At 38.1% G+C, this 17,452-nt stretch overlaps 1 protein-coding gene across 2 annotated transcripts in view; it reads right to left on the minus strand.

Annotated features, from left to right (window-relative positions):
• The window catches only part of Arhgef9 (Cdc42 guanine nucleotide exchange factor 9), a 97,212-nt gene extending 81,114 nt beyond the window's left edge, over window positions 1-16,098 (minus strand). For both annotated transcript variants that reach the window (XM_059250135.1, XM_059250136.1), the window contains exon 1: window positions 15,922-16,098. In XM_059250135.1, the coding sequence (XP_059106118.1) occupies window positions 15,922-16,047 (126 nt within the window). In that variant the 5' untranslated portion in view covers window positions 16,048-16,098. The remainder of the gene's footprint in view (window positions 1-15,921) is intronic.
• Between the last annotated feature and the right edge of the window lie 1,354 nt (window positions 16,099-17,452).

The following is a 17,452-nucleotide window of genomic DNA, read 5'->3' on the forward strand; positions in this document are numbered from 1 at the left end:
ATAAGTCTATACACTACAGCTGCACAACCTTTGACAAAGATGCCAAAAATATATGGAAGAGAAGGCAGAATCTTCAACAAATGGTGCTGGGATACATGGGTTTCAGCATACAGAAAAATGAAACTAGATACTTATTCTCCAACCCCTGAAAAAAACTTACCTCTAACTGGATCAAAGTCACCAACATAAGACTTAGTACCCTATGACAACTAGAGGAGAAAGTAAGGAGCACATGTCAATTTTTAGGCAAAGATAAGGATTTCTGAATATGACTCTAGAAGCACAAGAAATAAGATCAGCAACTAACAAATGGGATCTCACACAACTAAAAAGTTACTATAGCGAAGGAAACCATGAGACAACTAAAAGGCAGCCCACAAAATGGGTGACTATCTTTGCCAGCTATGTATCTCAGAAAACTACAAATATATCTGCCATATGACCCAGTTATTCCGCTCCTGGGCTTGTACCCAAGGAACTTTTATCTTACTATGGAGATGCAAGCACACCTATGTTCATTGTTATTCTATCTACAATAACTAAGAAATGGAATAAAATAGATGTATATCAACTGATGAACACCACTCAGTTGAGAGGAAAAATTAAGTCATAAAAATTAGTCGATGAAACTGGAAAAATTACTCACTGCATTCACCCATGCCCCAAAAGACAAATGTGCGGTTAGCTGTCCTATGTGAGGACATAAACCTTGTGTTTTGTGTATTTAGCTTAGAGTATGTGTGGTAGTCAGGAACCTAGCAATGTTCCACTGGATGAAGGGATGCATATTAGGAAGGGGGTATAGATTATAGGTGGGATGAAAGTAGAGACAGCAATACTGAGGGCAGGAAGAGTCAAGCAGGTAGTGGAGAAATGGGAAAGCTAGAGGGCCAGGGAAGATTTGCTAGAGGGCAATTCTTCAAACTGAAGAATCTTTGTGGGAACCTATGATCTTGCAATCCAAGTAGAAAGCATAATGTAGAACACATGTGATTTCAAAGACAGTATGGCAATACTGGGAACTAAAGATTTAAGTGGGGCTGGGGGCAGAGGGTGAAGTAAATGAAGGGTAAGCGGAGGTTAACCAAAACTAAGGATGTGTGAAGAAACCTCATGAAACCCCACTAGTATAAGTTAACTAAAGCATAATTTTTAAAAGAAAATGAGTTTGAACAGAAATGTCCCACATGGGAGAAAAATGCTACTCTCAGAAGACGTAAGCTATTAAGTAAAAATATGAGCACCAAGCACAGGTTACCTCCCTATGAGTTATTGGTCAGGGAGGCCCCAGAGACACCCAAAACAGGACAGGTTATAGGCATTGCCCTTGGTTGCCCATCATAAATAGATAGTTAAGATACTATTGCTGAAAATACCATATACTTCAGTTGCAGTACATAAAGACATCAATCTTGAACTGACCAATAAACTTCTTCCCCTGAGAGCTAGCTTTCATAATGATGGAAAGTGCTATGGAGACTGCTATGGGGAGAAAAAAAAAAGATCAGTGGTCTTAATCAACGAAGTACTTTACGTGCTACGATAATGATGTGCCAGACAAAATGTGCCCACTGGGGCAATAGTGGCAAGACAGTTTATGGGCTAACCAACTACTTTATTGGATTTGAGGCATGCTCCACAGGAAGTAATTCACACCTGGTACTGTAAACATGATCAAAACTCATGGCTAGGGACTCCATAGGCTGTAGGGCAGGACCTATTATTTCCTAATGGTCATGTTGCCAAATTCCTTTTTAATAATTTTGTTTACATCCATAGATTTGTGCTGTTTTCAACCTTAGTCACAGATGCAGTTTATTGTAATGTGCAGTGGTTAAGGAAGGGACTCAAATTCCTCAAGATGCTAAGAATAAGCACCAGTGAGTGCTCAGCCACAGATGGAACATCTCTATATTACCACCACCAGACCTTCAAGGCTTAGGAGACTTCACAGAAGAGGGGCTGGAAAAAATATAAAAGCCAGAGGATGTGAAGAATACTGTGAAAACCTGGCCTGTATATATCACATAGCTGTTACATACATGAACTCACAGCAATTCTGGTTACAGATACGAGATATCCACAAAATCAATGAAATTAAAAATTCCAGCATGAAGGGAAGAGGGACTCCCAATGTCCCACTAATGGCAGTTGATGACTACTAAGAAAGGGAAAGTCACTTTTGTTTGGTGTGGGGATAGCCATTTGTAGGTTGTTCATGTCTCATTGGATGACCCAAACACATGCACACCTGGACAATATTAATTGGATTTAGTAGGTTATAAAAAAGACATTACTTTAGGGGAGATTGGAGATATGCTGTAAGGTGTGTGCTGGGAGCTGGAGGTGAATGAGGTATGTGAGATGAATATAACCAGGATACACTATAAGTATGTGAAAAAATATAAAAGGCTTCCATTTAAGCTATCACATTTGGACATACAAAGTCCTGCCCTGCCTGATTTTATGATGAAATCCACATTAAATTTTTTTTAATTCTGAATATCAATCTGACCCAAGTTACTCATCTTCCAGAAAACAGGCATTTTTTTTTAAAACTAAGATTCAGAAAAAAATTCTTAAAACACAAGTGTTGGTAGGATTTGGTAAAGCATTGGCTTGGGACTCTTGAATTCTCACCTTAGGAATCTGTGTCATGAGAAAGGACATCAATATGCCTAGCCTGGGCTAGCTATAATTCTCCCCTTGTTAATGGTGTAAGAAATTGTTTAGAAACAGGTTGCAAGGGAGATAGCTATTAAAGTATGATAAGATTTGAGGAAAGTAGGAAATCAATTACAAAAATCCTTTCTTAAACTGTTCACTGACTATACAGGACAAGTTTTTCTTAGATGTTACCTCATAATTCTAGGGGCAGATGGTGCCAGCCTAGGGGATAATAATAACCTACTGAAGCATGTTTTGGGCCATGCCATCTATTTTCAAAGGTAGGTCCACTAGGGTCTTGGTCATTCTTATCCCGCAGAATGGTACAGATACCTCAAATCTGGCTGGTTTCTTCCACGTGTGCTCTTGCAACACTCTCCTTGTATTTTCATCCATTGGTATTATCTAATGGTTACTCAAATCATATGATCCTTCCTCACCCCAACTTGAGAATCACATCTCTTCCCACAATATCCTCTGTATTTTACCTGCTAACCTTGGTGCAAAAACTATAGAAGGGCTGGACTAATGGGAAGAATTTATAGGTCTGCTATTACAGCTCTGTTCCCTGATAACATCTAATCTATTCTTAGTCTCCAATGTACTTTACTTGTCTACAATTTAGTTGCTTACAAATGGAGGCTAAGTGCTAAGGTACTACTGCAGTAACATTATGTCTCTTTCTGGAAACCAAATAGCCAAAAAAAGCACACTGGCCAGTTACAAATGCAGCAGGATCATCAGTCACAATACTATCACTATTAAGTTGAAAGCCTGACATTATCAGCATGTTCAGACCTCCGAGTAGATCATGTCCTTGTACAAATGGCTGGATGAGATGGAACATAAGTTCTGTATGCCCAGTTAACCTTAGCAACATGTAGGAGCAGCAAGAAGCTGATTCAGATGGAATAATTTATCCAAAAGATGGATTAAAGCTGAAAGCCACCAGGCAGTGGTGGCACATGCCTTTAATCCCAGCACCTGGGAGGCAGATGCAAGAGGATCTCTATGAGTTCCAGGCCAGCCTGGTCTACCAAGCCAGTTCTGGGACAGTCAACAGCCAGAGCTACACAGAAAAACCCCATTTTAAAAAAAGGCTAAAAGCCTAGAAGTCAGAGGATAGGAGAGGCTTGGAAGATCTGATCTTGACTCTAGACTCTTGAGTAGAAAGAAAGACTATTCTCAAGTGGAGGGTGTAAACAAGGGAAAATAAAGACATTATTTCTGACATTAGCTTTAAAAGTTTGCTGTATCAGCAGTACTATTGTTGAATGCTTCCTAAGTATATAATATACTTTATATATATATATATATATATATATATATATATATATATATATATATAATATGTAATATAACAAGTATACTGTCAGTGCCTCCATTGCATGATTTTATTTAGTTCTCATAACAAAAGATTCAGTTAGGTGGTATGAAATCATTAGTTTACAAAAATGTGGTCACTGTAGCACAGAAAGCACAAGCCACCTTTCATTAATATTAGACATTTATTAGTAAATGGGAAGGCTCTAATTCCAACCAAGAGAGAGAATCTCCAGAGCCAGTGGTCTTGGCCATACAAACCCATTTCATGAGTAGAAGCTCCGGAAAAACAAAGTATAGTTTGGCCTAAAAAGAAAATCCCTCAAACCCACCCTCAGCCATAAACAATGACTTAAGAGGCAGGGAGCTAACTGTCAATACACAAATGATAACATAACAATACTCGTAGTTTCTCTTAGATAATCCATGGGAACCAATTTAAGGTTCCCCGGTAATATTGTTATATAAGAAGGAATTCATAGAGGATTTTATGCCACATAAAGGAAAATTCTGATCAGAGCATGGTGGTGCATGGCTACAATCCCAGCAATAGGGAGACACAAACAGGAGGATCATAAAATTGTGATCAGTCTGGATTACATAATTAAAATCTCTCAAAGAACATGCCTCATTGAAGAAGGAGGAGGAGAAAGAAGAGGAAGAGGAGGAGGAGGAGGAAAGGAAGGAAGGAAGAAAAGAAAGAAAAGAAGAAAATTTAATCTCCATGCATCTTTAGATGGTCAAATATAGTTTAATGGGTAATGCAATGTCATATAAATATCAATGAATAATCAATCAATTGGAGATTGATTCAGCATTATAATTCTAATTATCTCTAGGATCCTTGATGGATACCATTCTATCATGAAACAGTCATTCCCTTACCTTATTCTGTAACTGGGATGGGAAAAGCAACGATTAAACCTTTCCATAATATAGTAAAGGTTAAGTAATACACAGTGACAAGAAAGGAGGGATGCAAAGGGAATGGCAGTAGAAGGAAAGTGGCATGAATACAGAATGCCTAGATCCCCTTCTTCAGCAGCTTTCAAAACAAGAACTCCAGGCTCTGAGTATTACACACAGATTTCTCCACATAGATCCATATGTTCTTCTCTTTGAAAATGGAAGGAAGGCTATGGATCTAGTTTTCTTGCATTTGGCTTTGTATATGATAGCTTGTGGTGTCTGAGAAAAATACTGCCACCCCATTATAATGCATCTCAATTAAACTATTTATCTAAATATATGCATATGCTTCTACAGTAGTAGCTTTCCATATGACTTTTTAAAAGATTTGGTGTTAATTATCTCTCCCCATACTAAGTCCTCTACCCCCTCTGACCTATCCCGTACCACATATAATATTTTTTGCTCAATTCCTCATTACCCTTTAATATCACCTACACCCTATTTCCCCTCTATTGAAAGTTCAACCAATCAGGCCGTTACTGGGTTCCCTAATAATATAGGTATTCCTATTTAAACACATGCATCTGAAGATTCAAAGCTAGCACTTTCATATGAGCAAGATCACTCGTTTGCCTTTCTGGATCTGGGCTACGTCACTCAGAATATTTCTAGCTCTATCCATTTACCTGTAAATTTCATAATTTCATTTTTCTTCACAGCTAAAAAACATTCCATTGTGTAAATGGAACACATCTAGGCTGTTTCCATTTCCTGGCTATTGTGAACAGAGCAGCGATAAACATGAATAATCAGGTGACTCTGTAGTAGGATATAAAATCCTTTGGGTTATGCCCAAGAGTGGCATAGCTGGAGCATGTGCTAGGTCTATTTTCAGTGTTTGGAAGAACATCCACACTGACTTCCATAGTGGTTGTACCAGTTTGCACTCCCACCATCAGTGAATAAGTGTTTCCTTTCCCCATATTGATGCCAGCATCTGTTGTAGTTTTGTTCTCGTTGAACTTAGCCATTCTGATTGGGCTAAGATGAAACCTTCAAGTAGATTCAATTTGAATTTCCTTGATGCTTAAGGTCGTTGAACATGGAACACAAAATATTTAGGAGTCATTTGCATTTCTCCTTTTGAGAACTATCTGTTTAATTCCAGACTCCAACTTTTAATTGGATTGTTTTCTTGGTGTTCAGGGTTTTTTTTTTTATTTTATTTTAACTTCTTTGTACAGTCTAGATAATAACCCTTTGTCAGACGTGTAGGGAACTGCCCAAAGTGACTCCGCTTTAGCCTAGCTTTAGCTAACGTCAGCTTTTGCTTCACTCAAAGCCTTCCCAGACCCTGCTATCTACATTTTGATGAGCAGCACATTCTAAGGCACCTGCAGTTTGGGGGGAATCCATGTTTTACAAAATGAAACTAATTATTTAATTAACTAAAGCTTTGGAAACCTTTGTTACCAGAAACTTTTGAAACTTTTGTCACCTGGCCTACCTCTTGTATGACGTAATTGTCGTTCAGGGCTTTATAAGCCCCATCCTGTTCACTTTGGGGTCCAGAGGGGGTTTTTTTTCTGGTGTGAGCTTGCTCTAGACCACTGGCAAGTAAAGGGCTCTTAATCTGACCTCACTGAGTGACACTCTCTCGTGTCTCTTGTGGGTGAAACATAGCTGGTAAAGATTTTATCAGTTCTGTAGGTTGTCTCTTTACTTGAGTGATGGTGTCTGTTTCAGTCAGGGTTTCTATTGCTGTGATGAAACACCATGATCAAAAAGCAAGTTGGGGAGGAAAGGGTTTATTTGGCTTACACACCATAGGACTGTTCATTACTGAAGGAAATCAGGACAGGAACTCAAACAGGGCAGCATTCTGGAGGCAGGAGCTGATGCAGAGGCCATGGAGGGGTGCTGTTTACTGGCTTGCCCCGCCCCCTGCCCCAGCTTGCTCAGTCTGCTTTCCTGTAGAACCATCAGCCCAGGGGTAGCCCCATCCACAATGGGCTGTGCCCTCCCCCATCAATCACTAATTAAGAAAATGCCTTACAGCTGGATCTTATGAAGGCCTTTTCTCAGTTAAGGCTCCCTCCTTTCAGATAGCTCTAGTTTGTGTATCAAGTTGACAAGACTAGCCAGCACAGTGTCCTTCACTATACAGAAGCTTTCTGTTTCATAAGGTTCCATTAGTGAATTGTTGGTCTTAATGTCTGTGCTACTGGGTCCTCTTCAGAAAGTCCTTTCCAGTGCCTGTAAGTTGAAGGCTATTGCCCATGTATTTTCTCCTCTTACAGACTCAGGCTACTGGCTCTTATGTTGAAGACTTTAATCCATTTGGAGTTGAGTTTTGTGAAGGGCGAGAGACAAGCATTTAGTTTCATTCTTTTCTATGTAGCTACCCAGTTTGACAAACACCATTGGTTGAACATGCTGCCTTTTCTACCATGTGTGCTTTTCTGGCCCCTTTGTTAAAAAAAAAACAAAACAACTGACTATAGGAATGTGGGGATATTTGTGTGTCTTCAATTATATTCCATTAATCAATGTGTCTATTTTATGTCAATAACATGCTGTTTTTATTATTATGGCTCTGTAGCACAATTTAAAATCAGAGAAGGTGATACATCCAGCACTGTTTTTACTATTCAAAATTGTTTTGGTTATCCTTGTTTTTGTGTGTGTGTGTGTGTGTGTGTGTGTGTGTGTGTGTGTGTGTGTGTGTGTGTGTTTCCATATGAAATTTAAAGATTGTTTTTTTTTTCATTTTTTGTGAAGAATTGCACTGGAATTGTGATGAGGATTTTATTGAAGCTGTAGATTGCTTTAGGTAGGATGAGCATTTCCACAACATTGATCCTACCGGTCTGTGAACATGTAAGGTCTTTCTATTTTCTGGTATCTTCAGTTTCTTTCTTCAGTCTCTTAAAGTTTTGATTGTATAAGTCTTTCACTTCCTTGTTAGAATTATCCCTCCAATTTTTTGAGGCTACTGTGAATGGAATTATATCCCTGATTTCATTCTTGGCCATTAACTTTTGAGTTAATTTTGTATGCTGTTACTTTGATGAATATGTTTAACAGTTATAGTTTTCTGATGAAATCCTTGTATTCTTTTGTGTATAGCAGCATCTGTAAATAAGAATATTTTTACTTCTTTCTTTTCTATTCATATACTCTTTATCTCCTTCTTTTGTTTTCTTGTTCTATCTGAAATTCCAAGTACTATATTAAACAAGAGTGAAGAGAGTGGACATCCTTGTCTTATTCCTGATTTTAGTGGAAATAATTTAACTTTCTTCTCTAACATGATGTAGGTTGTGGGCTTGTTGAACACTGCCACTATTATAGTAAGATATGTTCCCTTTATCCCTAGATTCACCAGGACTTTCCTTATGAAGTGATACTGGATTTTGTCAAAGGCCCTTTTGGTGTCTAATAAGATGAGCATGTTATTTCTGTTCCTGAGTCTATGTGATGGATTACATTAATTGATTTATGTGTTGAACCATCCCTGTATCTTTGGGATGAAGACAACTTGGTCATTATAGGCCACTGTCATTGCTTTTGGTTGCCATCCAGAAACTGCTGGTAAGACCCTATTCCTGAGGATACCACATTCTTGATTCTTAGAACACTGGAAGAAATAAAGCTAGTACTGACTAAAAGCCTCATCCCTACTGGTTAGCTCTCATAGTATTGGAAAGTTATATGCATGCTTCTGGGGGGGGGTGAAATAATCACTCTTATTCAGCTGTAAACTCTGGCAATTACATTTAAACCAGTCTGGCAAGATATGCCCACTGAAGTAAAAGGGGCATAAATATTATGGTGATAACCAACATTCTGATTGGATTTAAGTTCCACAAGACTAAATTCATGACTATTGTCATTAATGGGGCCAAGAACCTGAGACTAGGTAGGATTAATCCCTAAGGGATAATCTGGTACTGTTATTCTGCTAAATGGACAAACTGACTCCTAAAGATTTATAGTGATACCCATATATTAGTACATCTCTCAATGCTTGTGTGTGTGTGTGTGTGTGTGTGTGTGTGTGTGTGTGTGTGGTGTATGGTGTGATATATGTGCCTGTTAGTATCAGTGTGTACTTATGTATGCAAGCACGCATAGAGGCCAGAGGTAGACATTAGGCATGTTTCCTCAATTGCTCCCATGTTTATTGAGAAAAGTCTCTCACTAAACGTGAAGGTCACTGATTCAGCTAGGCTGGCTAGCCAGTGAGCTTCAGAGATCCACATGTCTCCCTGGACCGCACCACTGGCCAAGCCTGATAATGCAGGATTTCAGGAACATGGCACCATGCCCTGCTTTTTATATGGATTCTAGGGATCCAAACTTGGGTTCTCATGCTCGCACAGCAGGCACTTTACTGAGTCATCTTCCCAGCCTCATGTAATCTTTTTATGTCCCAACCTCCAGGAAAGTGAGATACCAAAGCAATCTAGAACTAAAAATAAAACACAACAAAGAAAAAACAAGGGAAATGTATACAACTTTTTATATATATATATATATATATATTAGGTTTTGTTGGGGAGTGAGTTGGGGGCAGTACACATGCATGTGTATGGAGGACAGAAAACAAGTTGCCAAAGTGAAGTTGTTTATCTCCTTTCACCATGTGGGTTCAAGTGATCAAACAACTCAGGTCATTATGCATGGCAGTAAGCGCTGTTACCAGCTGAGTCATCTTGCTGGCCAATTATTTACTTTTTGAACAAATCCATGCCTTGTGACACAAACCTCACCACTCATTAATAACAAGGTGTTTTGTATCCTATATAAAAACTGCCCTAACATATGCTCTCGGCAGGCCATGGCCAAATGTCAGAACAAAGGCTCCTTTTCTACACAGCATCAAAGTAAAACAGACTGAATGACTTGAAATAGGTCCCTAGCAGGGAAAAAATACCTACCACAGGCTACTTAGAAACACAATCATGTGCCAGCAGATCCTTCTCAGCTCCCAGGGAAACAAGCCCAGGAAAGCAGGTAAAGATTTCTACAGCCAGATATAGGCCCTGATATTCAGCATGATCTGATTCACCAAACCTGACCAATTGGTGAGAAGGCACATTGACTATTGTGTTGCTCTTATAGTGCCAAATTCTCATTACAAAAAGAAATGAAATCAAGAACACATACATACAAGAATAAAAATTTAAATAACGAGGGATACAGATTTGACTAGAGAGAAGACATACATCTCATAACCTCTTACAGAAGCCAATGGCATGTAGTTTCTATTTTCATGTACATTGAATATCACAACTTAAAAAGCATTTCCACAAGACCCATTTTACCCAGTTTACAAGGAGGAAGCTTGAGCTTTGAAGATGCATAGGAAGATGGTTGAGTGGTTCATCTAATGACAGAACTGAGGCAAGAATTTTGGTTTCTCAGATTCTCCACCCTTTTTTAAAACATGCTAACAAGTGTCTAATTTTAAACAGAACCACACAAAATACCCTTGATTATTCATTGCAGGACTCAAATGTTCACACAAAAAAATGAGACATCCGGGTAAGAAATAGAGATTTCTTACTAAGTCAGTCATCAGTTTAGCTTGATGACGTACAAAAGTATCAATTTGATATATCATTTGAAGGAAGCCTTTTCTTCCTTACCATACTTTCATTGTATGGCACTTACCCTAGGTATCTGTTCTTAAGATATTACTGAATCTCAGGTTTTAGTGAATCTCAACAAATTGGGCAACTATTCTGCAATATATATTCATTTCCAGGAAATTTCCCACTCACCAGCTTACTTAAATGTACTATTTCTATATTCTACCTAGACCTGGACTAGACTCTAGATACTGTTTCAGAGACAAACAAAAAAATAAAGGCCCATTATCATATATCACACTAGTAGCACTTCCTAACCCAGGCAGTATTGGCTTTCATAATATCATTCTACCATCAACTAAAACCATTATAAAAGAACGGACATAGTAATTCTAATTTTTGAGATCTACTAGAAAAGAAACTTAGTAACCTTCACCATGGAATCCCTTGACTATAACACAATGGTACTATAAATTTAAACACAAGCATAAATATTCATGAGAATTAAAAGATCTATCTTGGAGCCAATAATACTATCAATCATTAAACAGCCTAATATCATTTCTTTAACTAGCGATAGCATTGTAGCTGACAACTACATTTCCATGGTATTCCTCAATAGTCCCCAATAGTGATGCTGAAACCACTTGACTCTGCTTAAAACAACAAAGGAGATCACAAAGGAAAAAAAGTTCATGCAGAGTACAATTTGAAGCAGACATGGGATACTACCTTAAATATGCAAAGAATAAACACTGATATTGTAGAAAATATTAGACTTCTAAGTTATAATTTATGCTCTGCATTAACATTGCAGGTCTGTAACTATACTATTCACTCTAGACTTGTACTTGTATTATTGAGAAAGTAATAATTAGTGACATGTGACTAATATAAATTGAGATATCTACTACATATATAATACATACCATATTTCAAAAAATGTAATAAAATATAATTATTAATTTTATAGATATTGTATGATATTCTATAATATTTTATATATACTGGAATATATGAAATTTAACTTTATTTGTAACTTTTTACTTTTTCTTGTGACTACTAGAAAATTTTAACTACGTCTGTGTCTTTTATTACATTGTATATTTTCTAGTAGAAACATAATAACCAACATTTTTATATACCAGCTACAACATAAAAGCATCTAGAACAGTAGCTCTCAACCTTGTTAATGCTGTGACCTTTCAACACTGTTCCTCATGTTGTGGTAACCCCAACCATAAAATTATTTTCATTGCTACTTCATAATTGTAATTTTGCTACTGTTATGAATCATGATGTAAATAACTAATATGCAACCTCCAATGGGGTCATGACCCACAGATTGAGAACCACTTATCTAGGTTTTCTTTAAAAAGAAAATTCTAATTTCCTTATCATTAATAAGTCTTATTAAGCTAGCTTGAATTTTAGTGGGGCATTCCCCTCTTTTTAAAGTTGTTTCTTTTATTTAGCATACAAGTAACAGATATCATTATAGTATTTTTGTACATACTTTATTCCTATATTCACTCCTCCTCCAAGCCTCTCTCCTACCCTCTGGCTCCTCCTGCTCATCTTCCTTGCTCTAATATATACCCTTCTGCTTTCACGTCATACATATTCTACTACCTTCTTTTTCTTTTCTTAGCCTCCTTAAGAGCTCTTCTTCCTCTTCCATGGTGCTTTTTCTAGTTTCATGAACTACACATGTTCCTATGTATCTGAGTATGGCTTATTTCACTTAACATAATGCTTTCTCATTCTATCCATTTTCCTGCAAATTTCATTCTTACTTAAATAACATCTCATTCTGTATATGTTTTCTTCCCATTTTTTTATGGGTTCATCTGTTGAAAAACATTAAGGCTGGTTCTATTTTTTTATCTATTATGAATAATGCAGCACAATAGTAATGTGGATATGCACATATCTTTGTGGTAGAGTTGAGAGTGCTTGGGTATTATGGTGGCTAGTCTCCCTCTATGAAAATATACTTTTGGGGATGTATATGAGGAAGTCTTCAGAAAAGTTTATCTGAGGAGAGGATACCCACCCCAAATGTAAGCAGCACCATGACATAGGCTAGGCTCTTGAACTGAATAAAAGAGAAAGTTAACGTAGCATCAGCATTAATCTTTCTCTGCTTCCTGACTGGGGACAACAGCTATCTCATGCTTCTGCTGTCATGCTGCCACAGTTAGATTCAGTTTTCAACTAAAACAGACCTAGAGCCACCAGGGAAGAGTGTCTTTGAGGTATTTTATTCATCGCAAATTAATGTTGTGGGGGGCCAGCTCACTGTGGGTGGTGTCATCACTAGGCCATTGGGCCTGAGCTCTCTAAGTAGGCAAGCTGAGCAAGCCAGTAAGAAGCATTCCTTCATGATCTCTGCTTCAGTTCTTGCCTCCAGGTTCCTGCCATGAGTTCTTGTCCTGGTTCCCCTCAATAAAGGCCTAAAACTTACAAGATGAAATACCATCCCTAATGCATTTTAGTCTGGTGTTTATCACAGCAACAGAAAGCAAATGAAAACATGTGCCTTCCCTGCCGTGATAAATTATATCCCTCAAACTATAAGACAAAATGAACCAACTCTCCATTAAGTTGCTTCTTGTCAGGTATTGGATGACAGTTATGAAAACTAACAAACACAAGTATATAGCCAGGATTAGGTAATCGTTCTATGTTTCATTTTTTTTTTTTTTTTTTTTTTTTTTTGGTTTTTCGAGACAGGGTTTCTCTTTGTAGCTTTGCGCCTTTCCTGGAACTCACTTGGCAGCCCAGGCTGGCCTCGAACTCACAGAGATCCGCCTGGCTCTGCCTCCCGAGTGCTGGGATTAAAGGCGTGCGCCACCACCGCCCGGCCTATGTTTCATTTTTAATATTCATTTCCATAATAGCATAGAGTTCCTCCTCCTCACATTCTCACCAGTATTTGTTGAGGTTCGTTGTTGTTGTTTGTGTGTGATGTTAGCCATTCTGACTGGGGAGAGATGCTATTTTAAAGTAGTTTTATTAATGGCTTACACTTTCCTGATGGTTGAGAATATTGAACATTTGGAAAAATTACTTATTAACTGTTTATTTTCATGTCTTCTTTGGAAAACTGTCTATTCTGGATGACTAGAACATAAATGGATTGGGTGATTTGAAGAGGTGGTGGTGTTTAATTTGGATTCTGAGTTTTATTAATCTGTTTCTTTGTGATTCTATACAAAATGGCTACCAGGGATATGTGCCTGAAATACCACTCCTTTTAACCTTTGACTTAAAACCATCAGTGCTTGTTCATGGTCATTCTCTAAACCTTGACCCTGCCCATTCACTTCCCTAAGCCATCCTGACTTGCTCAGTGTTCCTTCTCATCCCATGGTCTATTTCCCTGAAAACAAAACATATTAATATTTGAGTGTAGTTTAATCATTCTTTTAAAAAGAGGGGGTGGTCAGCACAAGAGGCACAAGCTCTATGTGCATGGGGATTCACATTAGTTCTTAAGTCTTGTGGTTATTGATGAGCTCATTCTGAATACTCTAGGGACTGACTCATCAACCAGTAAAGCTGGGTTGGGACACAGATAACATTTCAAGGTATTAACAAAATAAGCTATATGAGCAGAGAATAAAGGATTAGATATTTCATTAGAAAACACTCAGCGTAGAAGGTGAGAAGAGGCAATTTTATCCATTTCCCTGCTTCAGGGTCTTGCCAACACCTAAATCCTATCAATTGGTTAACTGTGCTTTATAAGTTGATAGACCCTGCAGGATGGTTTCTCTTTCAAGTAATATGACCAGTTTTGATGTGTGAACCTTGCTTGGTAGAGCTAGTAAGATGGTAAAAATGATCACAGCTATATTTATGATGAAAACTAAAACATAAGTAGCCATTTTCAACTACTTTATACTTGTCAAATAGTTTATTAATCTTTATTAGCATGTGTCAGCTCATTAAATTCTTAGAGAAAGTCTGCTGTGATCCCTATGTTTCAGTTGAAAACTTTGCCAAAAAGATAAATAAAAAGTAAAAAACATATTGGCAGGAACTAGTAAAGTTGCAATCCAAGTAACTCCAATGTTTCTCTCCTCACTTCAAAATACATGTCATAAGGCCAACCTTTAGATCCTTCGATCTCCCAAATCCCAAGCCCCTCTAACCTTTTGTTTGGGACTCAGAATACTTAGAGGAGACAGCAACAATAAAGATGGTGATAGAGCTTAGTTGGTAGAGCACTTGCCTGGCATGTATGAGGCCCTGGGTTCCTCCGTACTGAAAAGAACAAAGATCTTCCATTATACGCATGTATGAAAGTCTCAAAGAATTTCTTTTAAAAATTATAAAAGAAAAACAGGACATTCCAAAAGGAACTGACAGAAAGTGATAGGTTATAGCAAGGGTGGCCATAACCCTTTGCTACTTGTCTTCCCATAAAGAAATTTTCATTGTCTCCTATTCACTGTGATGTCCCCCTTGGCCAAAAAAAAAAAAAATGCCAAGACCACTTTGCAGATAGGGAAAGCTGGCCCCTCCAATAGTCAAAGAACAAATTCAAACTAACAGCCTCAAGGAAAGCCAAGAGCTGGAACCTATAGTCAGTGATAATCCCCCACAGCAACCTGCTGAAAGCTGATCTAGTGGAAACAGAGGCCTCATAGAGCACCATTATTAATGTCCAGGTTCTTCATGGTAAAGCATCAAACAATCAGTCCAGAGCCTTCAAAACCTTTATAGGCTTCCTGTTCTCATACATAGCATGTTTTGGATCCCAGCCATTTGACTTTGGTATAAGAAGTAAGACCTGCAATAAGTAAGCTTCTGCACCTAGAGAACAGGGAGTACATACGCTGACATTAACAGCTGAAGACTGTAACAGTACATAATGGTGTTCATACTTTCTTTCAAAGAAAAAGGAAAGAAGTATAGTTGATGTTAGGAGAAAGAGAAGAGAAGAGAGGAAAACTGAAGAGTGGAAGAGATAAGAAGGATCTAGAAGAAGAAAGGATCAAAAAGGGGGATATAGAAAATAAGAAAGTAGATGGGAAAAGGGAAAAGGAAGGTGAAAAAAATCACAACTACATAGAGGTTGGGGGAAAAGACTTCAAAACCATCCAAGTCAAATCTAGAAAGAATAGGATCAAACATAGGATGTGACTTATGAAAAGGTGAGCAGCAAAGAATGCAACCAAAATAAACAAGAGATAGAAGAAAGGTCTAAAGATTAGAAAGGCAGAGATTTAAGAAAGGGGTACCAGTGAAGCAAAAGAAGGAGATGAAGAGACAGAGAGGGAGAAAGAGTAAAAGAAATGAAAAGACAAAAGAAAACCCACCAAGAGAGGAATGAGTAAAACAAGAGTGTGTGTAGGGAAAGCCAGGGTTAGGCAGCCAATGAGAGAAGAGCAGAGTGAAGGTTGACACTCACCCTCACAAAGCTGGCAGGAAACCATCCCTCCTCATCGTCGATCTGGCCCCACCACCAATCCTTGTTGGAAGCATCCAAGACTTTGATGACGTCGCCAGCTTTAAATGCCAACTCCCGGTTGGCCATGGTGACGTGATCCCATACTGCCTCAGCACTAACGATGGAATCTCCAGTGATCAGCTTAGGAGACAAAATGAGAATGTGTTCAGTCCATACATCTGACTGGTCTACTTAAGCATTCCCTCATCCCAAATGCTCTACTTTTAATGGAAAAGCTCACATGTTCCAGTGGTGAGATGTGGAGGTAAGGGGAAATGACACCAACATGCAAGCTGTATCAGACTACAAGACAAACAATGCTTTCATTTCTCTATTAGCCAGTGCATGGAATAAGCCAACATGTGAATATGAACAAAGCATCATGCTTTCATTCATTTTCATGAACTCCTCTTCCCAAAATGAAAACAAATAAACAAAGCTCTATTCTAGCTCTCCTTGCTGCTTTAAAGCAGCCCTGGATCTGTAAAGTAGAAAGGCTAGTATCACTGACTGAAATGAAATGCAGGCGTATTTGTTTTCAATTCTTCATGTTCCTCTCCCTCTCCTCTCCTCCTTGAAACTGACCAACTGAGGGTTGGTAGTACATTATTTAACTCTACTATATGCCTTCCCAAGTCAAAAGAGAGTATGGCATTCTTCAAATATAATAGACCCCAGTCCTATGGTTCCTACCCTCACCCATGCTTGATTCCACTTAGCTAGATCACAGGTATGGAAGAGTATGGCTTCCTATGATGTGCTGTGCATGATAAACTCAATCCTGGCTTAGGTGCATAAAAATTTATTCAACTGGCCTGTGGCATAACTAAGGAGTCTGTGTTGGCTTCATTTGGTAGATTAAAAAATAAAACTGATAATGAAGAAATGAGGCCACAAACTAAAGATCACTCTGTAAGGCAGAGGGTATGCATAATCCTTGATTTTAACCTGGGTCACCAAATTTCATAGAAACAGGACTGGGCTCTACACAACAGAAAGCAAACATCTATTTCATTACCACATGCACATGAACAAAAGACACATATCATCATGGTACTCATTTAAGCACATAAATAAGGATGGAGTGGGAGGTAGACTGCCTCTCTCTAGCTACTGACCACTGTTATATATTCATTTTTACCATGAACTCTTCCACCTTCTAACTATTTGTCTTCCCAGCATTTGTAGAGGCACATTTTAGAATTGGAGAACATATGGCCTGCCTAGCAAAAAGACTTAAACACTCTCTCCATACTGAATTACTGAATGTGTCATTTATAAATAAGTTTTTCCATGAGCCTATTTGAAGAAGAAATGTCTGCCTAAGGAAATCATAGTTCCATAAGACCAAAGATAAAACATTTCAAAGAACAAAAACTGTCATCTGTAGATTATTTATCCTGTCCAATAGACCTGTCATATAATACATTGTCCAGAGAATGGATGCTCAGTCCAGCCAAGAAATGAATATGCAGAACATCACACACATATG

This window comes from Peromyscus eremicus, chromosome X, assembly GCF_949786415.1.
Source record: "Peromyscus eremicus chromosome X, PerEre_H2_v1, whole genome shotgun sequence".
NCBI lineage: Eukaryota > Metazoa > Chordata > Mammalia > Rodentia > Cricetidae > Peromyscus > Peromyscus eremicus.